The 23,562-nt window shown below is 44.4% G+C and overlaps 1 protein-coding gene across 2 annotated transcripts in view; it reads left to right on the top strand.

The window, feature by feature from the left end:
* UST (uronyl 2-sulfotransferase) overlaps window positions 1-23,562 on the top strand; it is a 287,336-nt gene that overhangs the window by 165,297 nt on the left and 98,477 nt on the right. For both annotated transcript variants that reach the window (XM_027083752.1, XM_027083762.1), the window contains exons 4-5: window positions 7,301-7,380; window positions 17,726-17,879. In XM_027083752.1, the coding sequence (XP_026939553.1) occupies window positions 7,301-7,380; window positions 17,726-17,879 (234 nt within the window). The remainder of the gene's footprint in view (window positions 1-7,300; window positions 7,381-17,725; window positions 17,880-23,562) is intronic.

Raw genomic sequence — 23,562 nt, 5'->3', positions numbered from 1 at the left:
TCCAGAAAACTTCTGGTTTTTTTTTGATCAAGTGCCACAGGAGTTACAGAGTTAAGGATCCCTGTCAAAACCATCATATCAGCATTTCCCTAAGTGTGTTACTGAGTATCCTAGTCCCCTAAGACACTGAAAAAAAAAGAAAATACCATGATTCAATAAATCTGGGAAATGTTGTCCCCTTGTCTCCCTCTAGGAAAGTCATGACAATTATTCACATTTTAAAGACTCTGAGGGGCTTCCCTGGTGGCGCAGTGGTTGAGAGTCCGCCTGCCGATGCAGGGGACATGGGTTCGTGCCCCAGTCCGGGAAGATCCCATGTGCCGTGGAGCGGCTAGGCCCGTGAGCCATGGCCGCTGAGGCTGCGCGGTCGGAGCCTGTGCTCCGCAACGGGAGAGGCCACAACAGTGAGAGGCCCGCGTACCGCAAAAAAAAAAGACTCTGAGAATTCTTTCAATTAAAAACAAAATGAAAAATCTGTTTAACCAGCTTTCGCCTAGAGTTTCCCAGTCTTAGTTGGCCAGGGGACTCTTTATGAGTGTTTGTGGCTCTCAGTTGCATCCCACAGGACTCTCACAGTTTGGAGCTGGTGGACCAACCTACATGGTTCCATCAGCCATATCAGTAAAGGCTACTCTTTCACTATAAACTCCACATCTGCTCTGACTCTGTTCAACAGCCATTCAAATGACTAAAATCTTGAAAAGTATTCAAAGGGTAGAGGAGACAGAGCCCCTACGTCTGTGTGCTCTAGATCGCTTTAGCCTCTTGGTCGGAAACAGAATTTCTTTATAGTGTTTTAACTTCCCTTCCCCACTGCTCTCACCTACTGCAAAGTCCAAGTCTGACTGTGACTACAAAGCATTGCGACTCGAGAAGAGAAAGTGGTCCTAAAGAAACCGTGTTAGATTTGGAAACGGTCTTGGGGCCACGGGGTTTCCTCCTAGGCTTCCCTAAAGCAGGGTCAACGGCCTCTGTTTAAAGGCAAAGGTTCACTCATTTGTTTTTGCGGCAGGTCTCGCCATTGTTTCTTTATCCATTGTGATGTATATTCATTGGGGACCTACTGTTATTGGTGTATACTGAGCACCAGACAGCACACTAGATGTGTGTGCATCTTACTTTAATCCTTTAAGCAACATTATTAGGAAAGTATTGTCACCCTCTTCATAGGAAAAAGGAAGTGCTCAAGAAGAATGTGAGAGAGTAAGAATTGAAAGTGAACTGGGGTCAAATCCTGGAGAATCTTGAATGTTAGGCTAAGGAGATAGAACATTATTCATGGGAAGTGGGAGGTTAATAAAAAAATTGGTTCTTAACTATCATGGGCATCAGAGTCTTCTTGGGAGCTGTTTCACAACACATATTTCTAGGTCTTACTACAAAATACTGAGTTATATACTCTTAATGGTGGAGCCCACATATCTGTATCATGGGGGGAAAAACTCCCCAAGAGATGCTCACGCACAATTCTAGTGAAGAATCATTGCATGAAAGCCTCTGATTATTAGAAAGTTTTCTCTCTATTAAGGGGAATCCTCCACTAAGCAAGAACAATTCCTCTTTTACCTGAGAATCCCTCAAAACTCTGAAGACATCTTATTTCCCCTGAAGTCTTATTGAGGGGTATCTCCTCAGAAGCCTACACATTTATCTCAGAAACCTTACTCTTGCTTGAGACGTTTTGGAAAATCTTCTTTGAATAACCCTCAGAGTTTCCTGACTTTAGAGTAGGAGGGATGTGTCCACAGGCATGAGAGGTGCTCCAACCAGACTTTGGAAGCAAACCAAAAAGATTAGCTGAGCCCGTCTCCAGGCCACAGGGCTAAGTTCACCCAGTTCTGCAAACGAGGTCTTATCTTGTAGTCCTATAGACAAAAGCTGAGTCTGCTAATGAAAACTCAGTGGAAAGAAAAGCGGGAAAAGAAAGAAGCCACAAGGCCTGAGAAATTAAGACGTTTTCTCCTCTCCTTCCAGTTGTAGCCATGAGATTGATTTTTCTCTATTCAGATGCAGCCTCTTAGCCTTGTTCACATCTTTGCTCCCTCTGGTGGTCTTCTTCTTCATTGCAGGCATGTGTTGCACTGACTGCACAGCCCCAAGCTGAAGGTGGGAAGATCATCCTACCTCCTGCAAGAAGGGCTTCCTCTTTACAGGAGGAAGAGGGGAAGATAACCTGAGCCCACAGCCATCCTCCTGGCCTCTGAGGTTAAAGGACCAAGGAGTTTTCCTCTGAGCTACTCCTTATTTGGCTTTACTGTGTGAAAACATGGTTTTCTTTCATTTAAGATTTGTGCAAAATTATAGGGCATCTAGTTGTTCACGAGTGACACAAGAATTCAGATCAGAGTAGGGTCGATACTCTGCCAGTTACCGCTGCCGAGCATTTCCCAAAGAAGTCTTTTACTAGCCAGCTGTGTTTGTAGAACTGCAGTGTAAAGGTTTCCTGCTATATCATCTCAGGCAGTTAGGTTGAGAGCGAAAGATTAAAAGCTACTGCCTGGCATATCCTCTGCATTATAAATTCTGTTTGATTCATGCCTCTTTTTTTAAACTTCAGTTCTGTCTCATTCTCAGATGTGCTGTGATTTAACTTCTGCGTTTAGATCCATTCCGTTACATAGTTCTTTTTCTTTCTTTTTTCTTTTTAGTATTTTAAATTCATTCCTGGCTTGTTATAATATACTGTTTTCCTACCTAGAACTTTAAAAAATATTCTCTCTGGTATTTTAATGCTTTTTTTAAAAAATTATTTTTAATGCATTTCCACCTGTTAGAACTTTCTTTTAATTTTTCAGCCCATCACATAAAAGGTAGAAAATTCATATCCCCGTAAACCCTCTTCAGTCTCCAGAATTGTTTTGCTAACCGACCCCTTTCTCCCATTTTAATAGGTTATATATAGATTGAAAAGCAGTGGGAATGATAAGGAGATTGTAGCTTAGTGATAAGTAGCAGGAATTTTGGTGTCAGACAGACTTGGATTTGAATCCTGGCTCCAACTTCTTCTAGTGGTGAGACCATAAGCAATCTATGTAGCCTTTCTGTGCCTCAGTTTCTTAACCTGTAAACCCTGGATAATAATACTGAACTCACGGAGTCGTTTGAAGATGAGATGATGGTATGTGTATAAAGAGCATCTTGATACAGTGCATAGCCTGGGAACCACTCAGAAAATGACAGTTTGTTTGGTGTCGTTACACCCTAAATGTTGTAGTAGTAAAACTGTTAACTCCACGTGACACCACGGTAATGAAGGCACATATCTGGCCCAGAAAGGCTGAATTCATTGCCTTAGTGCTAATTCTGTCTTCAGTGAACTGTATATTTCTTAACTCCAAAAAAAATTTTTTAAAGAGGGTACTTCGTTGCATAAACAATTATGGGTAGGCACCTGGGCTTGGCTTTCCGGGGGAGAAATAAAACCTGACCACAACCCTCAAGGAGTTTTCAAGCTGGTTCAAAGCCAGCACTCAAACTCAGCGATAATGTAACATAAACAGATCATGTCCTGGAAAATTGTCAAAGTTCTGTGGGAAGTTAAAGAAGGTAGTGTCATCTCTACCCAAAGATGTTCGAAACCAAACCCACTATCCCTCCCTTGTGGAGCCTGATTGCTTCCTCCTGCAGTGTTCCCCGTCTCCACCAATGGGTGCTACCACATGCTCAGATCCCAGCCAGGACTCTGAGAAGGAAGCTCTGTTGACCACACCCTCTCCTTCCCTTCTGCTGCCACAAGGCTCAGCAGATTCCCCCTCCTTAATGTACCCAAATCTCTCCATTTATTTTCACTTCCATGCACTTCATTCTGTGGTTCTGAAACTGTTAAGCCGTAGACTCTCCTGGTGGGCTTGTCAAAACGCGGATTGATGTGCCCTACCTCCAGAGTCTCCTAATTCCGTAGGTGTGGAATGAGGCCTGAGGATCTGCATTCTTGTTGGACACATGTCCAGTTGATGCTGATGCTGCGGGTGTGGGACCCACACTGAGAAGTGATGCGTTCATGACCTCATCATTTCCTGTTGGGATTACTGCCGTCTTCCCAGCTAAGCTTTCTGCCTCTCTAAACCTCACCCTCTTTTTCTTCACATTCTCCACCTGACCTTAGATCTGAGAGAAAAAAAATCCTTCCTGGCTGTGGACTGCCCAGAGGATAAATGTCAAAATCCTTCATGTGACCTGCAAGACCCTCAATTACCCAGCTCCTACCTTCCTCTCTAGTTATCTACTGCCTTGCTGATCCCATGCCGGACCTCCTGGCAGTTTTAACATCCGTGTCATTTTTGTGTTTCGTCCTTCACATCCACTGTTCACTCTGTCTGCCACGCCGCGAGTCCCTTTCTTCACTTGTTAACTCCTATGCGTCCTTGCAAACCACTTAGAAACACCTCCGTGGGGAAACATCACCTCTCCATCTGCAAGCAGGGACAGGTGCCTCACCTCCGTGGCTTCTACCCCATGGTGATTATCACATGATGGTCCCTGCCTGCTCGTCTACTTCTCCCCCAAAACTCTGAGCTTCCTGAAAGCAAGAACCAAACCTTCTATCTTTATAGCCACAACCCGGAGTGGCACATTGCCTGACAGAGTTGGAAATCAACAGATGGTGAATGAAAGGAGACATCCAGCAAGGCTACTGGGAGGAGGCGAGCCTTTCAGCCAGATGTAAAAGTGATTAGGATTTGGACATGCAGAGAGAAGAGGAAGAACATTCTATAAGAAGAATCTTGAGCCTGAGCTTGGACATCAGTCTTGGACATGGTGTGAGGAAGGAATATGGAGGAGTCTAGTTTGGCTGGCCACAGGATGTGGGGTCTTGAGAACCAGCTGAGGGAGATAGTAAAGACAGAATTAACATGACTCAGCAAGGGATTGAGTATGGCAGTTCAGGAAAGACCCAGATCAAATGTGAGGATATGGGGAGTACCATTAACTGGAAAAGGAGTGAAGACGGGCGAAGATCAAGAGTGTGGTTTTGGCCAGGGTAGATTTGGGAACATTATTAGGACACATTCCACTGTCTTGTCTTTATGTGTCTTCCCACTGATCTTATTCAGGTTTTGATGTCCAGGGCTTAGTAAGCACCCAATAAATGCTGAATGAATGAATGCAGTGGATTTAAAATAAAGGCCAGCAGTGGTCCTGCATGAGCCAAGGAAGAGGAGACTTAGTTTCTTTGGTAATTTTAGGTAGTGCCATTGCCACCCATGCAGATAAGAGTCGAACGAGAGAAAAGGCAGGCTGCTGGCAGCAATGGGAAGACCAAGAGGGAACTCAGGTGATGACCAACGGGGGCTCAGGAGACCCCCTTGTCACTAGACATGGGGAAAGTTAGCGTTTTTGAAGACCATCATGTGGTACCGTGAACCTGATGTCTTATGGTACCTCACGTGGGTTTTCCTATTTGGTGTGTGGGTCAAATGCATGAGAGCTGAGATGTACTCTCTGACTTCCCTGTACTAGTGCAATAAATGCGAGCATTAGTAACCTTTATTCTTTGTTTAAAGATATGTCTTGAATGAGTTATGCACTGTCACTGCTAATCCACTTTTCCTCGTGAAATAGACAGCTTTATGACTATTATGACACTGTTTTCATAATCTAACCACTACTGTTCTTCCATTAAATTTAACACATTGACATGTGTTTAGAGAATGTAATATAATGTTGAATATGTGAGAGAAACGGGTTTTCTTCTGACCTGTTTTTCCAGTCTTGTGCAATGCTAGGATGCTTTCTCATATTATGTGTGCAGAGAAATGTCTGAAGAAAAATCATCTAAAGATTAAAGCATTAAATGGGCTTTATATTAAACATCCACACGGTTATGCTTCTAAGCAGACATCCTCAGAGATCAGTTACCTTTGGTTGCACTTTCAGATTGTTACCTTTGGTTGTGGTTGTGCTTCCGAATCAGTGATTCTACTGGTAGATCAACGAAAGTCAAAATTTACAGCATGAAGGAAACCGAAAGTTTTATTACCGAAAACAAGCGCTGGGGCATGCAGGGGGGATGTAGAGGGTAAACAGTAGATAAAAAGGCAGGATTCAATTTCCTTTTACGCTCAAGCCTGGGGACAGGCAGACCATTATTTACCCGTGCCTGCCACTGACGAACAGAAGCACTGGTTACGAACTGCAAGTCATTTACTTTTAAAATTCAATTTCATTTCTTCAGTTGTGAGCAGGAATATCTAATGAAAGGGTTTAGGTAACGACGTCCTCATGTAACAATCTGTAAGTCATGCACTAGTTGGAATTAATTCATTTAAGAAATATTCATTGGGCATTTCGGTGTATGTCAGCCCTGAGCTGGACAGGAGGGAACACGGCAGACCAGGTTTCCTCTCATGCTTGAGACAAACCTGGAGTTCCAGACTCTGATTTTTTTTTATTGTTATTGCTATTATAGTTTACACATGAATGACCGTTTTTGTTTCCAGTTTTCAACTTGAACTATTTTATAAAATGTGAAGTGCTGCCCTTCTGATGTCTATCCAAAGTAGCAATTTTCAATGTGCTTCTTAAAAATTCCAGTGTGTCAGCTTTGATGGGGCAAATTAGAAAAGCTAAGGAAAGTGGAATTCAGGAAGTCAGGGAGTCATAAGAATGCTTGGAATTTCTAACAGATTTTACTAAACATTTTCTGTATCATGACATGTTCCAGAAGACCGTAACTGTTAGTTTATACAAATTAAAACTACTTTTTGCCTTGCTGATAACTGCAAATAAATAACTCAGATGACCACCCACCAAAAAACCGAGACTGTGTGTGTGTGTTTGGGGCGGGCCCGGGGGTGGGAGGATTGTGTGTTTCCTATGAAATACTTGCTTTGTAAATTTTATAATCAAAGAGAAAAATAATGAAATATTGCCTCATTTTATTCCCACTTTTCAATTCTGCAGAACTAGTTTCACATACTTCTGTATTTCCCAGTAAGATCATTATAGAAATGTAAAATAATAACCTGTCTTGGTTTGCCTTTAAAGGAGGGGATTAAAGGCATTTTCTTATTTGCATGTACAGCAACAGGCTGACTTCTCCAGCTAAAATTACTTAACCTGTAACTTTGTGTTCATGGTGGCAATCAGCTAAATTAAATACAGGACTATACATTGGGATAGCTGTGTTTTATTTAGTAAGAAGCCTTATGTAAAGTTCATAAATGTTGCACAAAACACAGCTGTTTGGCCCTGGTCCAAGAGGTAATGAGGATCAAAAGAGTAGGGGAGATAACCTTTAGCTTAATATAGCTTGGTAAATTAGATCCTATATATGCTAATTTTGTACTTTTTTTAATAGATGGAACTGATTAAAAATATAAGTACTGCCGAACAGCCCTATTTATTCACTCGACATGTTCATTTCCTCAACTTCTCAAGGTAAGATATTTTCCAGTTTAATGCTTCTTTCTTTTCAGTACTTACTCTCCTTCTAACAAACAATTACTTTAAAATCTACCTTCATTTCCAAGGTAGTGTAATTGCCCTTCAAAAGGCATTTTTAATCCATTTATTTTTGCTGTAGAGGGATCAAAATTTGAAATATTTGGACAGAAGTTCATTTCTTTCTAGAATACTGATCTTAAATCTTGTGGAAACTTGAAATTATTTTTAATGAGAAGCCATTTGACATGATAGTTCTCTCTAAAAAAAAAAAATTAGGTTTTGTATTGAAACAAAATAAGCAAGAGATGGATATTTTAGCAGACATATTTCATTGCACATTTTTATACAGTTTGAACTCTCACGGGACTCTGGCACTAACTTAGTGGTGGAATTATGTGTATTTTATAGGGTCCAAAACGTTAGGACCAGCCTCTCTACCTTTTTAATACTCCATTTGATTACTCTAAGCCTTGTGTGTTTGATGCTGGTGGGTATTCTAGAAACCTGCTTTTTTCTTCAGCTGCAGGGACCTTTTGATAATAATGCAAATCTTCAAATTTATGTGTTTAGACCCTTGACCTGTCAGGTTGCTAACTGCAAGTTCTGGGCAAGTTCCTCTCTTCCCCTGGAATCCATTAGCACAGGTGACCTTGTCACTGTGCTAGGAGTTCTCAGATTCCTCCTCGAAGGCTGGCCTGTCTGAGCTCACAGTTGGTTTGGGCTGACAGAGCACTGGGTCCAGGGGCAGATCTGCTGACCAGCCCGGGACCCTGGGCCTCCCTCATCAGTCATCTGACCAGCACTTCCCTCACTGCTTTTCCCACGGGGATAACGGGACCTCATAGGCCCACAGGAGAGTCCTGCTAGCTGTGCTGACTTAATGGCCCCGCGGGCCGGGCCACCAGGGAGGCCTGAGTTTGCACTGGGCAGGCACTTTGGCTGCCCAGCCCCAGGATGCTTAACAGTCTGCCAGGCTGGGAGAAGGTTTTAGCCTTCAAAGCACTTTCCTGCTGTGCAGCAGGCCCTGTGCAAATGAAGTGCAGAGAGAATGAGATTCAGCGAAGCAAGTTATTAAGCAGCAAAGGGAGTTGCTGCCTTATCTTTGAAAGCAAGTTTCCTCTGAAGTTTCCCCAGCCTGTCTGATACACAGGGTCCCCTCGGGGTGGTGAACAGGTGAGGAGGACACCTGCGGATTGCCCTCAGTGGCCCAGGGGAGCTGCGTGGGTCTCCAACCACATTTCTAAAGTGGCTTGTCACTGGACTATTTGGGGTACGTGCCTTGCCTCTCACTTCCGGTGGGCCAAGAACATATAATTAGACATAATTAGATAACGAGGACTGGGTAGCTATTTGGGGCCTTGTGGTTTTTGTTTTTTTTTTTTTGCGGTACGCGGGCCTCTCACAGTTGTGGCCTCTCCCGTTGCGGAGCACAGGCTCCGGACGCGCAGGCTCAGCGGCCATGGCTCATGGGCCCAGCCGCTCCGCGGCATGTGGGATCTTCCCAGACCGGGACACGAACCCGTGTCCCCTGCATCGGCAGGCAGACTCTCAACCACTGCGCCACCAGGGAAGCCCGGGCCTTGTGTTTTATGACTTGTAGACGGCAGAGCACGGACCCTCTGACCCCTTGCTTCGCTCATGCGCTTCCTTCCGTCCTTCCTTTCTGCGTCACCCCTGACATCCTCAAACCTCATTCATTTCTTCTTCTTTTTTTAAAACTTTTTATTGGAGTATAGTTGATTTACAATGTTGTGTTAGTTTCAGGTGTACAGCAAAGTGAATCAGTTATACATATACATATATCCACTCTTTTTTAGTTTCTTTTCCCATATAGGTCATTACAGAGTATTGAGTTGAGTTCCCCATGCTATACAGTAGGTCCTTATTAGTTATCTGTTTAATATAAGTAGTGTGTATATGTCAATCTCAGTTTCCCAATTTATCCCTCCCCCTGCCCCTTACTCCCTGGGAACCATAAGTTTGTCAAACCTCATTCATTTACTCCTCTTGCTTCAAGGGCAAATCTTTACAACCCAAACAAACTGCAACACAACTAATTTTAATCAGGATGGTATAGCACTCTAACGACAAGCCAACACCAATATCTTAACTGGATCAGCAGAGCTGGGCACAGCCTGGTGACCGTATTTTATCATGGCCTACACTACCAAGGGTTTAATCTTGATTGATTTAGTTCTGAAAGAAAAAAAAAATGGTAAAGACCTTTTAGAAGACACCGCATTTCAGGAAGCAGTGTCAGCCTGGCTGTCAGGACCTCTGGGTGTCAGACCTTCCTGCTGACCATAGGCTCGGCGAACAGTTTAACCTTTTGAGGGCAGAGGGTCTCCGTTTTCCCATCTATAAAATAGGGACAGGGACAGTTCCTGCCCACCCCTGGTTTGTAGGGATGCTCTGAACACGTGAAGGAAAGCCTTCCAAGTTCTTGGAGAGAAGGATATTATGTGTATTCCAAGTGGCATTTAAAAGGCATTTCTGTAGAAGCCTCAGCCTGAGCCCCAAGTTTGGCTCCTGTCCCAGTGCAGCCTGGCAGTGTCTCTACTGTAACGCCTTGAGGACAGGGCCCCGCTCTCTCTGGTTTCTCCTCCCTCGATTCCACTTTGTTCAATTAAATACATACATATTGACGACCCTCTATCTCTGGACCCTGCGCTAGGACTGGGGCTTCTGCAGTGAACAAGAAATGCTGTCCATGCCTTCAGGGAACTGTAAGTTCTTCGTCCATTAAGGAAGAAGCAACAACGAAACATGATGAGCTTTAGGAGAAAGACTCAGTGGGTGTCCCCTAGGGGAAGTGGGAGGGCAGGACCCTCCCTGCTAGAGCAGGAGCCATTGCTGCTGGGCTGTAAGGGATGGTCCAGCTTTAGACAAACGCAGGGGAAGGGCACTGGCGGCCCAGGAGCCAGCCTGAGCAAAAACTGAACAAAGAGAAGGATGGAAAGGAATCCCGGAAATGGGAGCACAGCAGGAATGGAACAGTAGTGAAGAGTTTCAAGCAGGAAAAAGTAGAGACTGGCCTGTTGAGCTCGAAAAAACTCACGCTGACTATGGGTTCAATCTCATTTTCTCTTCCCATCCCACATGCACAAGGCCCGGGGCCTCAGCTACGAGACCTCCATAAGCATAAACAGAATGACACATTGAATTTTAATACATTACAAGAATATTACACTCATTGAACATGGGAATTTAAGCCATCAGCTTTTCTTTTTCAAGGAAATAGCTTTATTTAAGGAAAATTTCTTGGGTACAAATGGCAAACTGTGGGCATACAAGGAAAGCCCCCAAATACACAATTAATAGAGAAAAACAACTATGTTGGGACTTGTTTAGAGGGATTTCACATACTTTTAAAACTGAGGTCTGTATTTTGAATTATAAGGTATAGAGATAATTAAGCTGCTCTTAAGACACCTGCCCTGATCTTTGCTGACACGCATTGTTTCAAGATAATGAGGTTATTAAGAGAAGAATTGACGCTGCAACCTGATATTCTGTATTGATGCTTTATGTCTAAGTTTCCTTACATTCTTGACATGCAGCAAAACACTTGCTGGGAAGCGGCATGTAAGAATGAAAGTCTAACCTTCCCAACACCTTCTTTTGTACATTTATGTTCTGAACTCTTGAAGTGTACGGCATTATACCAAAATGAATCACCCCTTATGTTTTTTCTCCATTAAGTATGGCATTCTTGTCTGGAATTTAGATACTCTGAGTGATGTAAAATTCTTTCCTGTGAGTTTTTGGTGATTCAATAAGTTTCATTTATTCATAACCTAGGCATCTTGTCCTGTCCCATTTTTTCTCTTTTTTTTTTTAGACCTAGAAGGAACACTTTCTCCATATCCATTTTTATTAATTCAACCATAGAAAGCAATACTATCAGACCAAAAGAGTGCTTTTGTAGTTGCCTCGGGGAAGGCTCCCTGCCAGAGGAGATAAACACTACGAGGTCAGCAGAAACCTCAGATCAATTTGGGTTCGTGAGGTTTTCCACTGCTCTTTGGTTTTTGAGCTACCTGAAAGTTCAGGCCAGACAGGTGTTTTTCACCTGGTCTACCTGGAGAAGTGAGTCAAAATTACCTCGGCCTAAAAGATGCTACTCTTTGTTGTGATGTTTAAGTAGGATGTTTAATATTTTTGTACTCTGGTTTCATGTGTCTGTTCCCAGTTGTTGAAGTCACCTAAAGAATTAGAATTTTTGAAAAAGTTCCGCTTCCCAACATCACCTCTTTAAGTATGTCTTAGATCATCAAGACTGTGACAGACAATTCAATTTGTCTTCCCCCCCTCCTGCCCTGTTTTGTTTTCTAAGATTATTTTTTGGCAGTGGGGGGGAAGTAATTTTTTTCCAATCTACATTTCCCCTTGACCCCCAACTTGGGTCTTGCAGGGAAAACACTGTGAAGGTTTGTGTCAGAGCGCCATGCTATGAAAACAGCCCAAGCAAATTATGAGATATCAATACACTAACTGATCTCAAACTACCACTACTCTTAACCTTTTTCCGTGTCTCTTCCTTTCTCACCCATGACCCCCTTACCCTTCTTTGTGTCCATTTCTCTTTCCTTATTTGTCTCTGATGGTGGCTCCAATGCCAAAACTAACTTGCAAAAGCAAAACATTTAAAAATCAATCAATCGCTGCGGAAGTAAGTAGGGTGTGATGTGCAAGGACACGATGTGAGTTTTGGACACTTTCTTTCTTCCCTTGAAGGGAGGTCTTAGTTACTGATGTGAACAAAGTCTGCCCTCTGATGGCATCATTTAACAAAACAAATCCGATCTCGCTAATTCCATAATTCAAACGGGTTTCCACATCTTATTTCTAAATGTTGACTTTGTTTTCATTCTCATTAGCAAAGTCATCCATTTTAATTGTGCCCTGCAAATCTTTTGTAATAGTGACAGACACCTCAAGCTCTGAAGAGAGCGTCAAAATAAAACTGATATTAGCGCTTAGTGAATGCTATCTTTACCTGCTTAGAGCCCAGAAGTTTGATTTTCAGAATGAGAGTCTTCTCTCAGTTTATCCTGTGAAGACATGGCTGGACTTATCTTCCGGAAATGGCGCTCTCTGCCTCCCTTTTCTCTTTTCCCTCCACAGCAGGTGGACTCTGCTGCCCTGTGAGCCCCCACTCGTGGCTGGCCCGTCAGGGCGTGGTGTGATCTGGGCTTGCCCTGAGCCCACCTCCCTGCACACCACGAAGGGCTTCCTCCTTGTTGTCTATTGGCTTCCATCAAGTCATCTTCCTCTCCCAGCAGGAACCTTAACTCCAGTGTCCCAGCTGCCCCACCCTCACTCAGCAGAAGCCCCCACCTCTCTTCCCTCAGGACACCCAGGGAGCAGAGAGTAGCTCAGCCTCTGCTTGCGTTTCGTGATGGGAGGCTCTGTCCTGGGTACCAAGGATGAAAGTGTCCACTGAATGAGGTGGTGAGGATGGAGGGTGGCCCTTCCACCCCGCTGCAGCAAATGACCATTAATTAACCATCTTGCCCCTCCTCCGCCCGCAGACAGCCCCTCATGCTGCCCCCCAAACAACTATATCCTTTTCCACGGTGGCCTTTCTCTCACTTCAAAGTGTCTCCTTCCTCACTGCCAGGGATCAAAGCATGGGCCTAGCCTTGGGACACTCTTCCTTTTTTGATGTGGGTGACAGCGCAGGAATAACCTCTACTTTTAGGCCAGACGTGAAAGATACAGATATACTTTCAGTAGAATGGAAATTGCCAGGGGTAAGGAGGAAGGAGGGGAACGGGACTTACTGTTTACCGGGCACAGAATTTCAGCTGGGGATGATGAGAAGATTCTGGAGTTGGATGATGGTGATGGTGGCACAGCAGCGTGAATGTACTTGATGCCACTGAACTGGACCCTTAAAACTGGCAGAAAGGGTAAATTTTATGTTATGTGTATTCTAGCACAAGTAAAAATGATATATATGTATACTTTCAAAAGCTGTTTGCACTCGTAGAAAACTCTACTGTAGTAGGAGGACAAAATAGTCTTAACTCTCTAGAATAATTTTATTTCACTTTCATGCTTTATTGAAAGTAAAATATGAATCAAAGACAGGTATTGGTAAGCAGGTTATGTCTCTAAAGAATTACTTTTAGTTCAGAGCAGAATGTTGTCCCATCTCCCGTGATACAAATCCTTTGCGGACCAATGCATCTGGTATGAAACTCAAGCAAGGAAATATAACAGAACTTTATTCCCTCCCGTGCCTATAAATCTCATGTGTAAACATGATTTACTGATACTGCTACTAAACTTTTTCAGTCTTTACTTGCCCATTTCCCCCCCACCCCCCTTAAATATAAAATTTGAAACATTTCCTTCAAGTCTGATGGCCTTCAGTGCAATCTGCTATATTTGACATAAGGCATTTGGGGACAGTCACTTTTGAATGGTTTTCTGCCCTGCAGAGGAGTCATGCGTATAGTTTTGGCCTTAAGTCTTGTTATTTAATACATGCAGTAACGGCCCAGGAAGAATATCATCTGCAATCTGAAGAAAGTGTACCTAAAATTCTCTCCCAAGGGCTTTGTGTAGCTACTGAGAGGTGACTAGTGTTGATTGAAGGGTTGATCCATGGAGGTAGCTGTGTGGGGCGAATGGTGAAGAAAATCCTCAGAATGAGATATTCAGGAATGCATGGGAGAAGTGAGAACCATGCGGTTATTATTTCTAGAGAATTATGTCCTGCTTTGGACCTTCATCTTCTCATCAAAAAGCCAAAAACAGAATACGGTAAATTTGCAGCCGGTCAGAAGGAGACCCACAGGGGTAATTAAAGAGTTGGTAAATATGACCTATGAACAGATATCAGTGAAATTGGAAATATCTGCTATTTTAGGATGCCTGGAAAGAACTCGAAATATGCTGTGGTTATTGTGGTGACCAAGGGCGAAGAGGGGGTGTTGTTAAGCGAAAGACAAAATATGACCTGACTCTCCTACTCTCCAGTACATGCAAAGCACAGAACCTCTCATAAGCTGTGGTCGGCTCAGGTTTTTAAAAAACTTGATAAAGATGAAATTAGAGCTGTAGATTATAAAATTAAGGGAAATGAATCTCAAGACAAATGCTAAAGGGATTTCAAAAAGAAACACATGGCCTTCCCTGGTGGCGCAGAGGTTGGGAGTCCGCCTGCCGATTCAGGGGACACGGGTTCGTGCCCCGGTCCAGGAAGATCCCACATGCCGCGGAGCGGCTGGTCCCGTGAGCCATGGCCGCTGAGCCTGCGCGTCCGGAGCCTGTGCTCTGCAACGGGAGAGGCCACAACAGTGAGAGGCCCACGTACCGCAAAAAAAAAAAAAAAAAAGAAACACATGCAAGAGAACCCTAAAGGAGCTGAGAAGGCTTAAAGTTGTAAAAGCATCTGAAGAGAAGCTGATCCTTTGTGTCGAGTGGATCAAACCAAAGGAAACGTGCACAGAAGGAAGATTAGGAATTTTGGTTGAGCGTAACAAGGACGCCTCAACTGATGGGCTTCACAGGGAGGCTGTGGAATCTCCTCTCAAGGGTTTTAAAAAAATAAGGCAGAGCGTTGTGCTTCCTGGGAAGGCGGGGGAGGGGCGGGGGGAACAGCCAGTTCAGGTGACCCAGAGACCTTCCAAGGGTGAGCTGGACTTCTGACCAGAATTTTAAAATTACTGAGAGAAGACAAACTGTTCCTGAGAGAGGATGGGGTGAGAGTGGGACATTTTTCCCTTCTCAAGCCCAGGGACACATGGGTGGTGTTTGGCCCCTTTTGTGTAACTGACATGTCACCCCAGGTTTTGCCAGTTTGGGAAGGAGCTGTGTGTCCTAGAAAAAGGATGAGGGTTGGTGGTCTGAAACCATTATTACTGTCATTTTCTGGAAGAGGAAAGTTGTGTATCAGATACCTCTCTCACAGTTAGAAATTTCTAGAGAGGCTATTGCAGTATCTGATACTATTTGACAATAAATTCCTACATTGTCTAAAACTTTTTCTGGAAATCTTGCGTTGGGTCACAATGTGCAAACAGGAGCAGGTCGCCCCGGCTCGACAAGCCTTGTCATTCTTCTCATCTACAGCCTTCAGTGGAAGGTGGCTGTGACCAGGCTGAGAAAACCATGTCGTAGTGGGCAGCCGTGCATGGACTCACCGCACCAGGCGGTTCTGCTAATTGGCGGTAATAGTCATTCTTCACATGACCATGGAAGCACAGTTGAGGTTTTTAATAGCATGTTGCCATTTGAGGGTTGAATTGCATTCACATCTGGTATGCAGGCTTTGTCTTTCTAATCCCTAACCCTATTACTTTAGTTGCTATTTATCATAGATATGAACCCAATTTAATTAAAAAGAGGAGGTTACATCCAGGATATGGTGGTTAGCCGTGGTTGGCACAGCTGATCTCTGGAACTAGTTAGTTGTTCGCCCAGCTGCGTGAACGTCACCTTGTGTACATCTGGGATCTGACAAAGAGTCGTGTTGGCATGGCTAACCCTGCTCCTGAGTGGTGTGTTTTCCGATGTGGTGTATTTGAGGAGTCCAGAATCGCACTCACGCATCCTGGCGCCTGAAATCACACCACTGGAGAGTCATCCCTCCTTGTGCCTTTGGAGTCTTCTCTCTGAAGATTCTCTTTTAAAATGCAAAGACCTGGAGGGACTTCCCTGGCAGTCCAGTGGTTAAGACTTCGCCTTCCGATGCAGGGGGTGTGGGTTTAATCCCTGGTTGGGGAGCTAAGATCCCACGTGCCTCGTGGCCAGAAACCCAAAACATAAAACAGAAGCAATATTGTAACAAATCCAATAAAGACTTAAAAAACTGTCCACATTCAAAAAACCCAAAAAAACCTGGGGAAAGCATTCTGTGTATCAATACACAAAAAACGATTGGTGGCTTGTTATGTCTACTTTCCTTTACCACAGAGCCCTGTGATAGTGGTGGAAACTTGCAAACTCAGAAACATCCACTCATGGTGTCTTCTAAGACCATGCCTTCATTGGTTGAGCACCTACTGTGTGCCACACACTGTCTAAAGGACATTGTTCCTGGCTTCTGGAGGCCCATAGTCTAATGGGAGAGGCAGACATGTACACACAGAGTGGAGAGAGCATTTGAGCCAGAGGAGGGAGGGATCGACACGAGGATGGGAGTCAACTGCGGAAGGATGTGATGGTGATTCTGGGCTGGGTCTTCAAAGGTGAACAGTCTGCCAGCTGGAGAGGTGGCAGCAGGATCGTGTCAGTTTGTTTTCTCTGAGCTCTTTCTGACCCCTGACAGAATGTCTAGGCATCCTCATCGGAAGGTCACGGGGTGAGAGAAGCCTGTGGGTCCCTCAGGAGGTCCCCAGAGCAAGACCCAGAGCCTGGAGAGTTCTCCCAGGCCCTTCAGGGTCACTGCTTTCAGGCAGTTCAAAGAGAAAGGGGAGGAATCCGTAAGACAAATTCAACCAACCTAATCCTTTTGCCTGGCGAAGGCCTCGCTCTTGGGCCACAATTCAGTGCATTTGTCTACTCCCTTTGCGGAAGGAATTAAAATGGCACACTTAGATATTTGCTTTATTTTTATCTAAAACCCCTTGCCATCATTTGAGGATAATTATATTGATTTTTGTTGTGTTCATGTTATCCCTTACACTGTTACTTTTCTCAGCTTTGGAATCTTCTTTCCATGGTTCAGAGCACAGATTCTGGAGTCAGACTGCCTGGGTTCATATCCGGGCTCAGCCACAAGTTACGAGCTCCCTGCCTCCGTTTCCCCCGTATAAATGGGGATAATTATGATTTCTACTCTACTGAGGTGTGGGGAGGGTTCAGTGAGTCGGTTAAAGTATTTACAGCAAGGTGAACAGGGAGCGTTTCATAAATGTTGGCTGTTATTATCCACTTCCTGCAGAGCCCCTTATCTGAGACTGTTTGAATTAGAATGTAGAATAAGTACCATTTCACCCAACGAGGCTTTCGGAATTTACCAGGCAGTCAAAACATTCCATGAGGGCCGGTGGAAATACAACACCCAGTTCAGCGTGGCCCTGCCCTCAGGAACCTGCAGCCTCCTGAGAAACGGAGACCGTATCTATACCTTCACGTTGACAAATACCGCAGTTTGCACAGCCCTCACCGCCTCTCAGCAGGTACCTGGACAGGCACCTCCCGCAGGATACTAGGTGCCCATCAGGAAACACTGCTTGCTGATTAGTTTGTGCACTGGCACCTGAGCGGACAGGGTCTTCTGATGATGATGTATTAACCTAGAGGGGAGCCAGTATGTAAGTGGGCTTGATTTTCCTCCAGAAGTGATGGCTTGTAACCAGCTCCATGTTTGTATGCGTCATAGGTTTGGAGGAGACCAGCCTGTCTACATCAACATCATTAGAGACCCTGTCAACCGGTTTTTATCTAACTATTTTTTCCGTCGATTTGGAGACTGGAGAGGAGAACAGAATCACATGATCCGTACCCCCAGCATGAGGCAGGAAGAGCGCTACCTGGTAAGTCCTGTCACATCGAAGAGCTGATCCCTCCCCTCCCCGTGGCCGTCCTGTCCACGAGCTCCATGTGATGAGGGCACGTCCTCAGGGAGCAAGTTTTTGCCAGTGAAAAATTAATTTTCCAGATGACCCAGATCTTAGCGAACATTTTCTCAAATGACTTTCTAATCTTGTTTTCCTCAGGTGGTCTTTAGTGCTAGGTTTTAGGCCCCAGAGAAGAAATAGTCTTTCCCAGGGAGTCCTGACCAGCACTATTGTCATTTTGGTGTGTTTGGGGATTTCTCTTAAAAGGTCACAAAGTACTGTCTCATACTTCATGCCATTCAGTTCCCGTGACAGTCCCATGAGGGAGGGGTATTTTCAGATGAGAACCCTGAGATTCCAAAAGGATGTGAGCACAGCCATGACTGACTGTTTCCAGGTCCTCTGACTCCAAGTCCAAGGTCCTTTCCACCAGAGCACAACAGAATCCGGCATTTTGGCAAAATCAGTTTGCTTTTCGGGACCTTGTTTGGGGACCCTCATCTTCATAGGGATGTTCATTTTGATCCCAGTAATTGTTTCCACAGCTTGGAGTTGGTAACAGATGAAAGTATTGCATCTGGCCGCCAGCACCAGAATAAACGATGCGTTTCCCACTAGTTTGTGACCTAGACTGACAAACACTTGCAGAGTGGCTTAGAGCCTCAGCCACTAAAGTGTTAAAGAGGCTGAAATGCTGGTCTCTGTGTCTGAGAGAGCCCGTCGGGTTCACCCAGACTGTCCCGGGCTGTCAGGCACAGCAGAAAGAGAAGGATGTATGGAGGGCTCTGTGCAGATCTGCTTCCACGGCTGGCATGTAACACAGAGCCCATGCCCACTGCTGGTGTGTGCGCGGCAGCATCCTCGAGCTAAAGAAGAGTATCGTTAGTCACAGTTCCAGCACAACACCAGAACTTCTGTTTCCTCATTTGATTTTAAAAAGCATGATAAACGTATGTGTTTGGAGGATGGAGCATTTTTCGATAATGTCACTTTCATGTCTTAAAATTCACAATTAGAGTTGAGAAAACTGAGATGCACAGAAGTTAAGGATCGTATCCAGTGCTACACAACTAGTTATAGATGGGCCATCACTAGCGACCAAGGCTTTTCACTCACCATTTAGCATTTGTTCAGCTACCTAATGCTTCAATGAAATATTCTGATGGTATATTTTTAAAGTGACTTTTATTTCTTTTTCTTTTTCACTTTTGATGGCAAAAACTCTGATCTTTTTCTTTAAAATACATGTTATGAATATGGCTCTGTATTTTTTTATTCAATGGCAAGTACATATTCAGAGTATAGAACCACTTACTAGAGGAATAATGTCTTTCTAGTTTGTATTGGACCTGATTAGCATTATATGTTTTTTTGAAAACATATAGCATCTTCCATGTAATCAAAATATACTACAAAGTTCCTGGCTCAATCCGATACTACAGAAGTTAGAACCGAGTGTAGCAGAAGATGCTGAAAAACCAAAGATACGAAAACAAGTTTTATGAATCCCACTCTTCAAATATTAATGTAGGTAATAAGTAAATTCATAGTCTACCAGAAAGTGAAAAGTGATTCGGGAAAGTGGATGGGCAGTCCCAGGGATCCATCATGCAGCGGGAGAGATGAGGGACAGGCTGCCATGCGATGTTGATAAGCAGGTCAGGGAAGGCATTGCATCTGGCATATAAGCAGCAATTAGAATGAGAAGTGGAATTGGTCACTCAGTCGGTTGGGAGAATGCAGCTCCAGGTGGAGGGGGCAGCTGGACCAAAGGCCTGGAGTGGGCACTTGTGTGCTCATTCAAAAATCAGCAGGGAGAACAGAGTGGCTGGTATAGAGTGAGGTGTGGGGAGAGGGAAGTGGCAGGTAAGTCTTGGAGACCACAGATCATATAAGGCCCTGTGAGGCACTGCAGTAACTTTGAGTTGGGAAGTAACATGAATAACCCCAAATCGTTCACACCCTTTTTTATTGAAGTATAGTGGATTTACAATGTTGTGTTAATTTCTGCTGTACAGCAAAGTGACTCATTTATACATATTTATGCATTCTTTTTTTATATCCTTTTCCATCGTGGTTTATCATAGGATACTGAATATAGTTCTCTGTGTTATATGGTAGGACCTTATTGTTTATTCATTTCGTATAGAATAGCTTACATCTGCTAACCGCAATCCCCCACTACATCCCTCCCCCAAACCCCTCCCCCTTGGCAGCCACCAGTCTGTTCTCTATGTCCGTGAGTCTGTTTAGTAGATACATTCATTTGTGTCATATTTTAGATTCCACATACAAGTGATATCATATGGTATTTGTCTTTCTCTGTCTGACTTACTTCACTTAGTACGATAATCTCTAGTTGCATCCATGTTGCTGCAAATGACATTATTACATTCCTTTTTATGGCTGAGTAGTATTCCATTGTATATATGTACCACAACTTCTTTATCCATTCATCTGTTGATGGACATTTGGGTTGTTTCCATGTCTTGGCTATTGTGAATAGTGCTGCTATGAACATAGGGGTGCATGTGTCTTTTTGGATTAGAGTTTTGTCTGGATGTATGCCCAGGAGTGGGATTGCTGGATCATATGGTAATTCTATTTTTAGTTTTCTGAGGAACCTCCATACTGTTTTCCATAGTGGCTGTACCAACTTATATTCCCACCAACAGTGTAGGAGAGTTCCCTTTTCTCCAAATCGTCTCCAGCATTTGTTATTTGTAGACTTTTTAATGATGGCCATTCTAACCGGTGTGAGGTGGTACCTCGTTGTAGTTTTGATTTGCATTTCCCTAATAATTAGCGATGTTGAGCATCTTTTCAGGCACCTATTGGCCATTTGTACTTCTTCTTTGGAGAAATGTCTACTTAGGTCTTCTGCCCATTTTTTGATTGGGCTGTTTGCTTTGTTGTTGTTGAGTTGTATGAGGTGTTTTTATATTTTGGAAATTAAGCCCTTGCCGCAAATTGTACACACCTTAATCAGTGATTCTTTCCCCCGTATCTCCACTAAAAAGCAGAGCCCTCCTCCCATCAGGGGATGTGTCATCTCATGAGCCTTCAAACATCCTCAGCAATTCTCCCCCTTCTTTCTGGGAGTCAGGACTCCTCCCTGCTGCTCTAGACCTGTATCTGACACCTGGGTGCTTGTTCTGAAGTCTCAGAAGCCTCCTCACACTCAAAGTTTCCAGGGGTTCTATTGAAAATGGGGTCTGTGGGATGGAGACCCCAAAGTTGTGCAGTGCACAACCTACACAGCTGTACATGGATGTCCCAATATTCTTCTTCAGTGCTCCCACCAGGTTCTACGCTGGCTGGCCATGTCATTTCTCTGGGTGATATAATGTCTTCACGTCTCTTCTGTCCTCCCAACAGCCTATAAGCTCTTTGAGGACAAGATAAGATCAGAGTTCCATCTATGTCCTTGGTACTCAGAAGAGGGGCTGAATTAGTAGAAGCCTCAATACACTACTTAATCAATAAAATAAACAACAACAAAAATATGAATACAGTTATAATGTAGTTAATATGGAGTTGGGGGAATCTTGTACGTTTTTCTACCCTGTCATCCTGTAAATCATTCCACATAACATAGTCTTCACACAAACAATAAGCTGTAATCATTAGCGAGAGAAGTTGTGTAAACATGCGAGAAAAAAACTCATGGTTTAGTCTTTTTTTTTAAAGCCCATAAAATGTTGAAAGTTGGTAATGGAGGCAACTCTTATATTTTTGAAGAGCCTTTATGCTGTGATATGAGAGATTCCAGGGAAATTTCCCTGCCTGGAATTCTACCCTTAGAGATTTGCAGGGGCCCCCGTTCCAAATGTAAAGCACTGTGTCCTGGGAAGGGCCGGTGTCAGATGAGCTCAGCTCATTCCTTGGCAAGACCCCAGCAGGAGAGCACTGGGCTCCCAAAAGCAGCAGAGGGAGAAATCAGGGGAGCAGGAGTGGAGAGGGGCCCCAGGGACACGTGACTCCTTTATGATCCAGCTCCAGCCTGACCCCGTTAGCAGGGCTGTTTTCTTGTTCAAAGGATGGTTTGTTTATTTGGAAGAAGACAGTCTACAGCCTTTTTTTTTAATAGCTGAAACTTTTCATTCCATCTCCTTGGTCCCATCAGACCCTTGAAATAAAACTGCCCCCTTTCAGAGCCTGTCCTCATTTTGGCAAGCCTGGGTGGTCAGTTGTTTCACTCAAAAGAGGGTGTTGTTTGTGTCTCGCTGGGGTGCAGGGCAGCTGTGAGGAGACCTGGTCCCCTCAGTGAGGCCCCGCCTGGGCATGAGGGCCCAAAAGGGGATGCACGCAGGGTGACCCTGCACCAGAGGGGGCAAGCAGGGCAGGCCACCCCCTCGGGGGACCTCGCGGCGAGGCCTCTCCCTGCTCGCTACACACACAGAGTCACGGGGTGGGGGGGGGGCGCCCGAAACGGGTCCACTGATGTCCCCACATGATTCCAGATCTCAGCGCTCCAAAGCCACTTGCTTTATCCAGTTGCCAAAAATCAGGCAGCTCTGCTCCTGGCCGTGAGCCTTGCAGAGCTGCTTAGCATACAGCTGAGAGAGGGCCGGGGCCTCTGGGGCTGAAATATTATCATCTCTGATGCTGGGTGGTTGGGAAGAAAATGGAAAAGGGCGCAGGGATCGTAGGATTTGCAGGGTCCCTGGAGGTCGGTCATGAGGAACCTCTCATTTCACAGATGTAGGAACAGGGCCTGGGTCTAGTGATGGGTTAGGGGTCCTGCCAGGCGTAGAGGCTGTCCTGACTCCACCGCTGTGTTGCTGGATCACTTGGACCTTATGTTTGACTTCCTGAATGGTAAAGGGAGAGGAGGACTGGGCCGAGTTCCATGCTTTTTGAGCAAAATCATTTTGTCTGACACATCTTTACAAAGACATAGCTGTTATAACAATTTTTTTCAAACACCCAAGCATCTTATAGCTGTTTTCCATATTTTCTGGAAACAATTAGATTTTTCTAAAAGTTTCTGTTTCTTCCCAAACCAACTTCACTTGTATTTATCAGGAAATAATTTTACAATAAATTATTGCTAGAACAGATACAAATTCAACTTATAGCAGCCACGCTGTGAAAAGGCAATTCTCTTAGGCTCATTTCTCTTTGTCCAGAGCCAGAGTGCAGATGTAGCTGCGTCCTTTTTCGGTTTTCGACTCAGGAGGTGGGGTAGATCTGAGCCCAGGCACACTTTGACACGTTCCAGCACTTGCGACTCTTCTCCAGCTGGAGTTCAGGCTGCGTTATTTCCAGGGCAGGGAAATACCTGGCACCCAGAATGCAGTTAATGAGAATGAATGTCTGCTCATGAAGAGCAACTGTTGTGATTTACAAGCAAGGGGGGAGAATCTCATTCCTGCCGAAGCCACTCCCTTTTCCAGTCCATGAGTTTCCAGTCACCTGCCATTTCTACTCTGTCAGTTACACGTGTGTGATTTGTGCTTGTTGCTTGCCTAAAACCTGGCCTGAGAAAGTTTCATGGTAAAATATTCTGCAGAGACAGCACTTAGCACTTTCAGACTCCAAAAAATACCAAGTTGGGCTCCTTACCCAAACTTACTGCAACTTCACCAGACCATCCTTCACTAGGTGACCCTCCATTTGCAGAGCAGGAAGAGGGAGGAGGGCATTTTCCCAGGGA

The sequence above is a fragment of the Aethalodelphis obliquidens genome, unplaced genomic scaffold (genome assembly GCF_003676395.1).
Source record: "Aethalodelphis obliquidens isolate GAN/ISIS:26980383/991018 unplaced genomic scaffold, ASM367639v1 scaffold3, whole genome shotgun sequence".
NCBI classification, from domain to species: Eukaryota; Metazoa; Chordata; class Mammalia; order Artiodactyla; family Delphinidae; genus Aethalodelphis; species Aethalodelphis obliquidens.
This window is presented reverse-complemented; position numbering and strand designations above follow the sequence as displayed.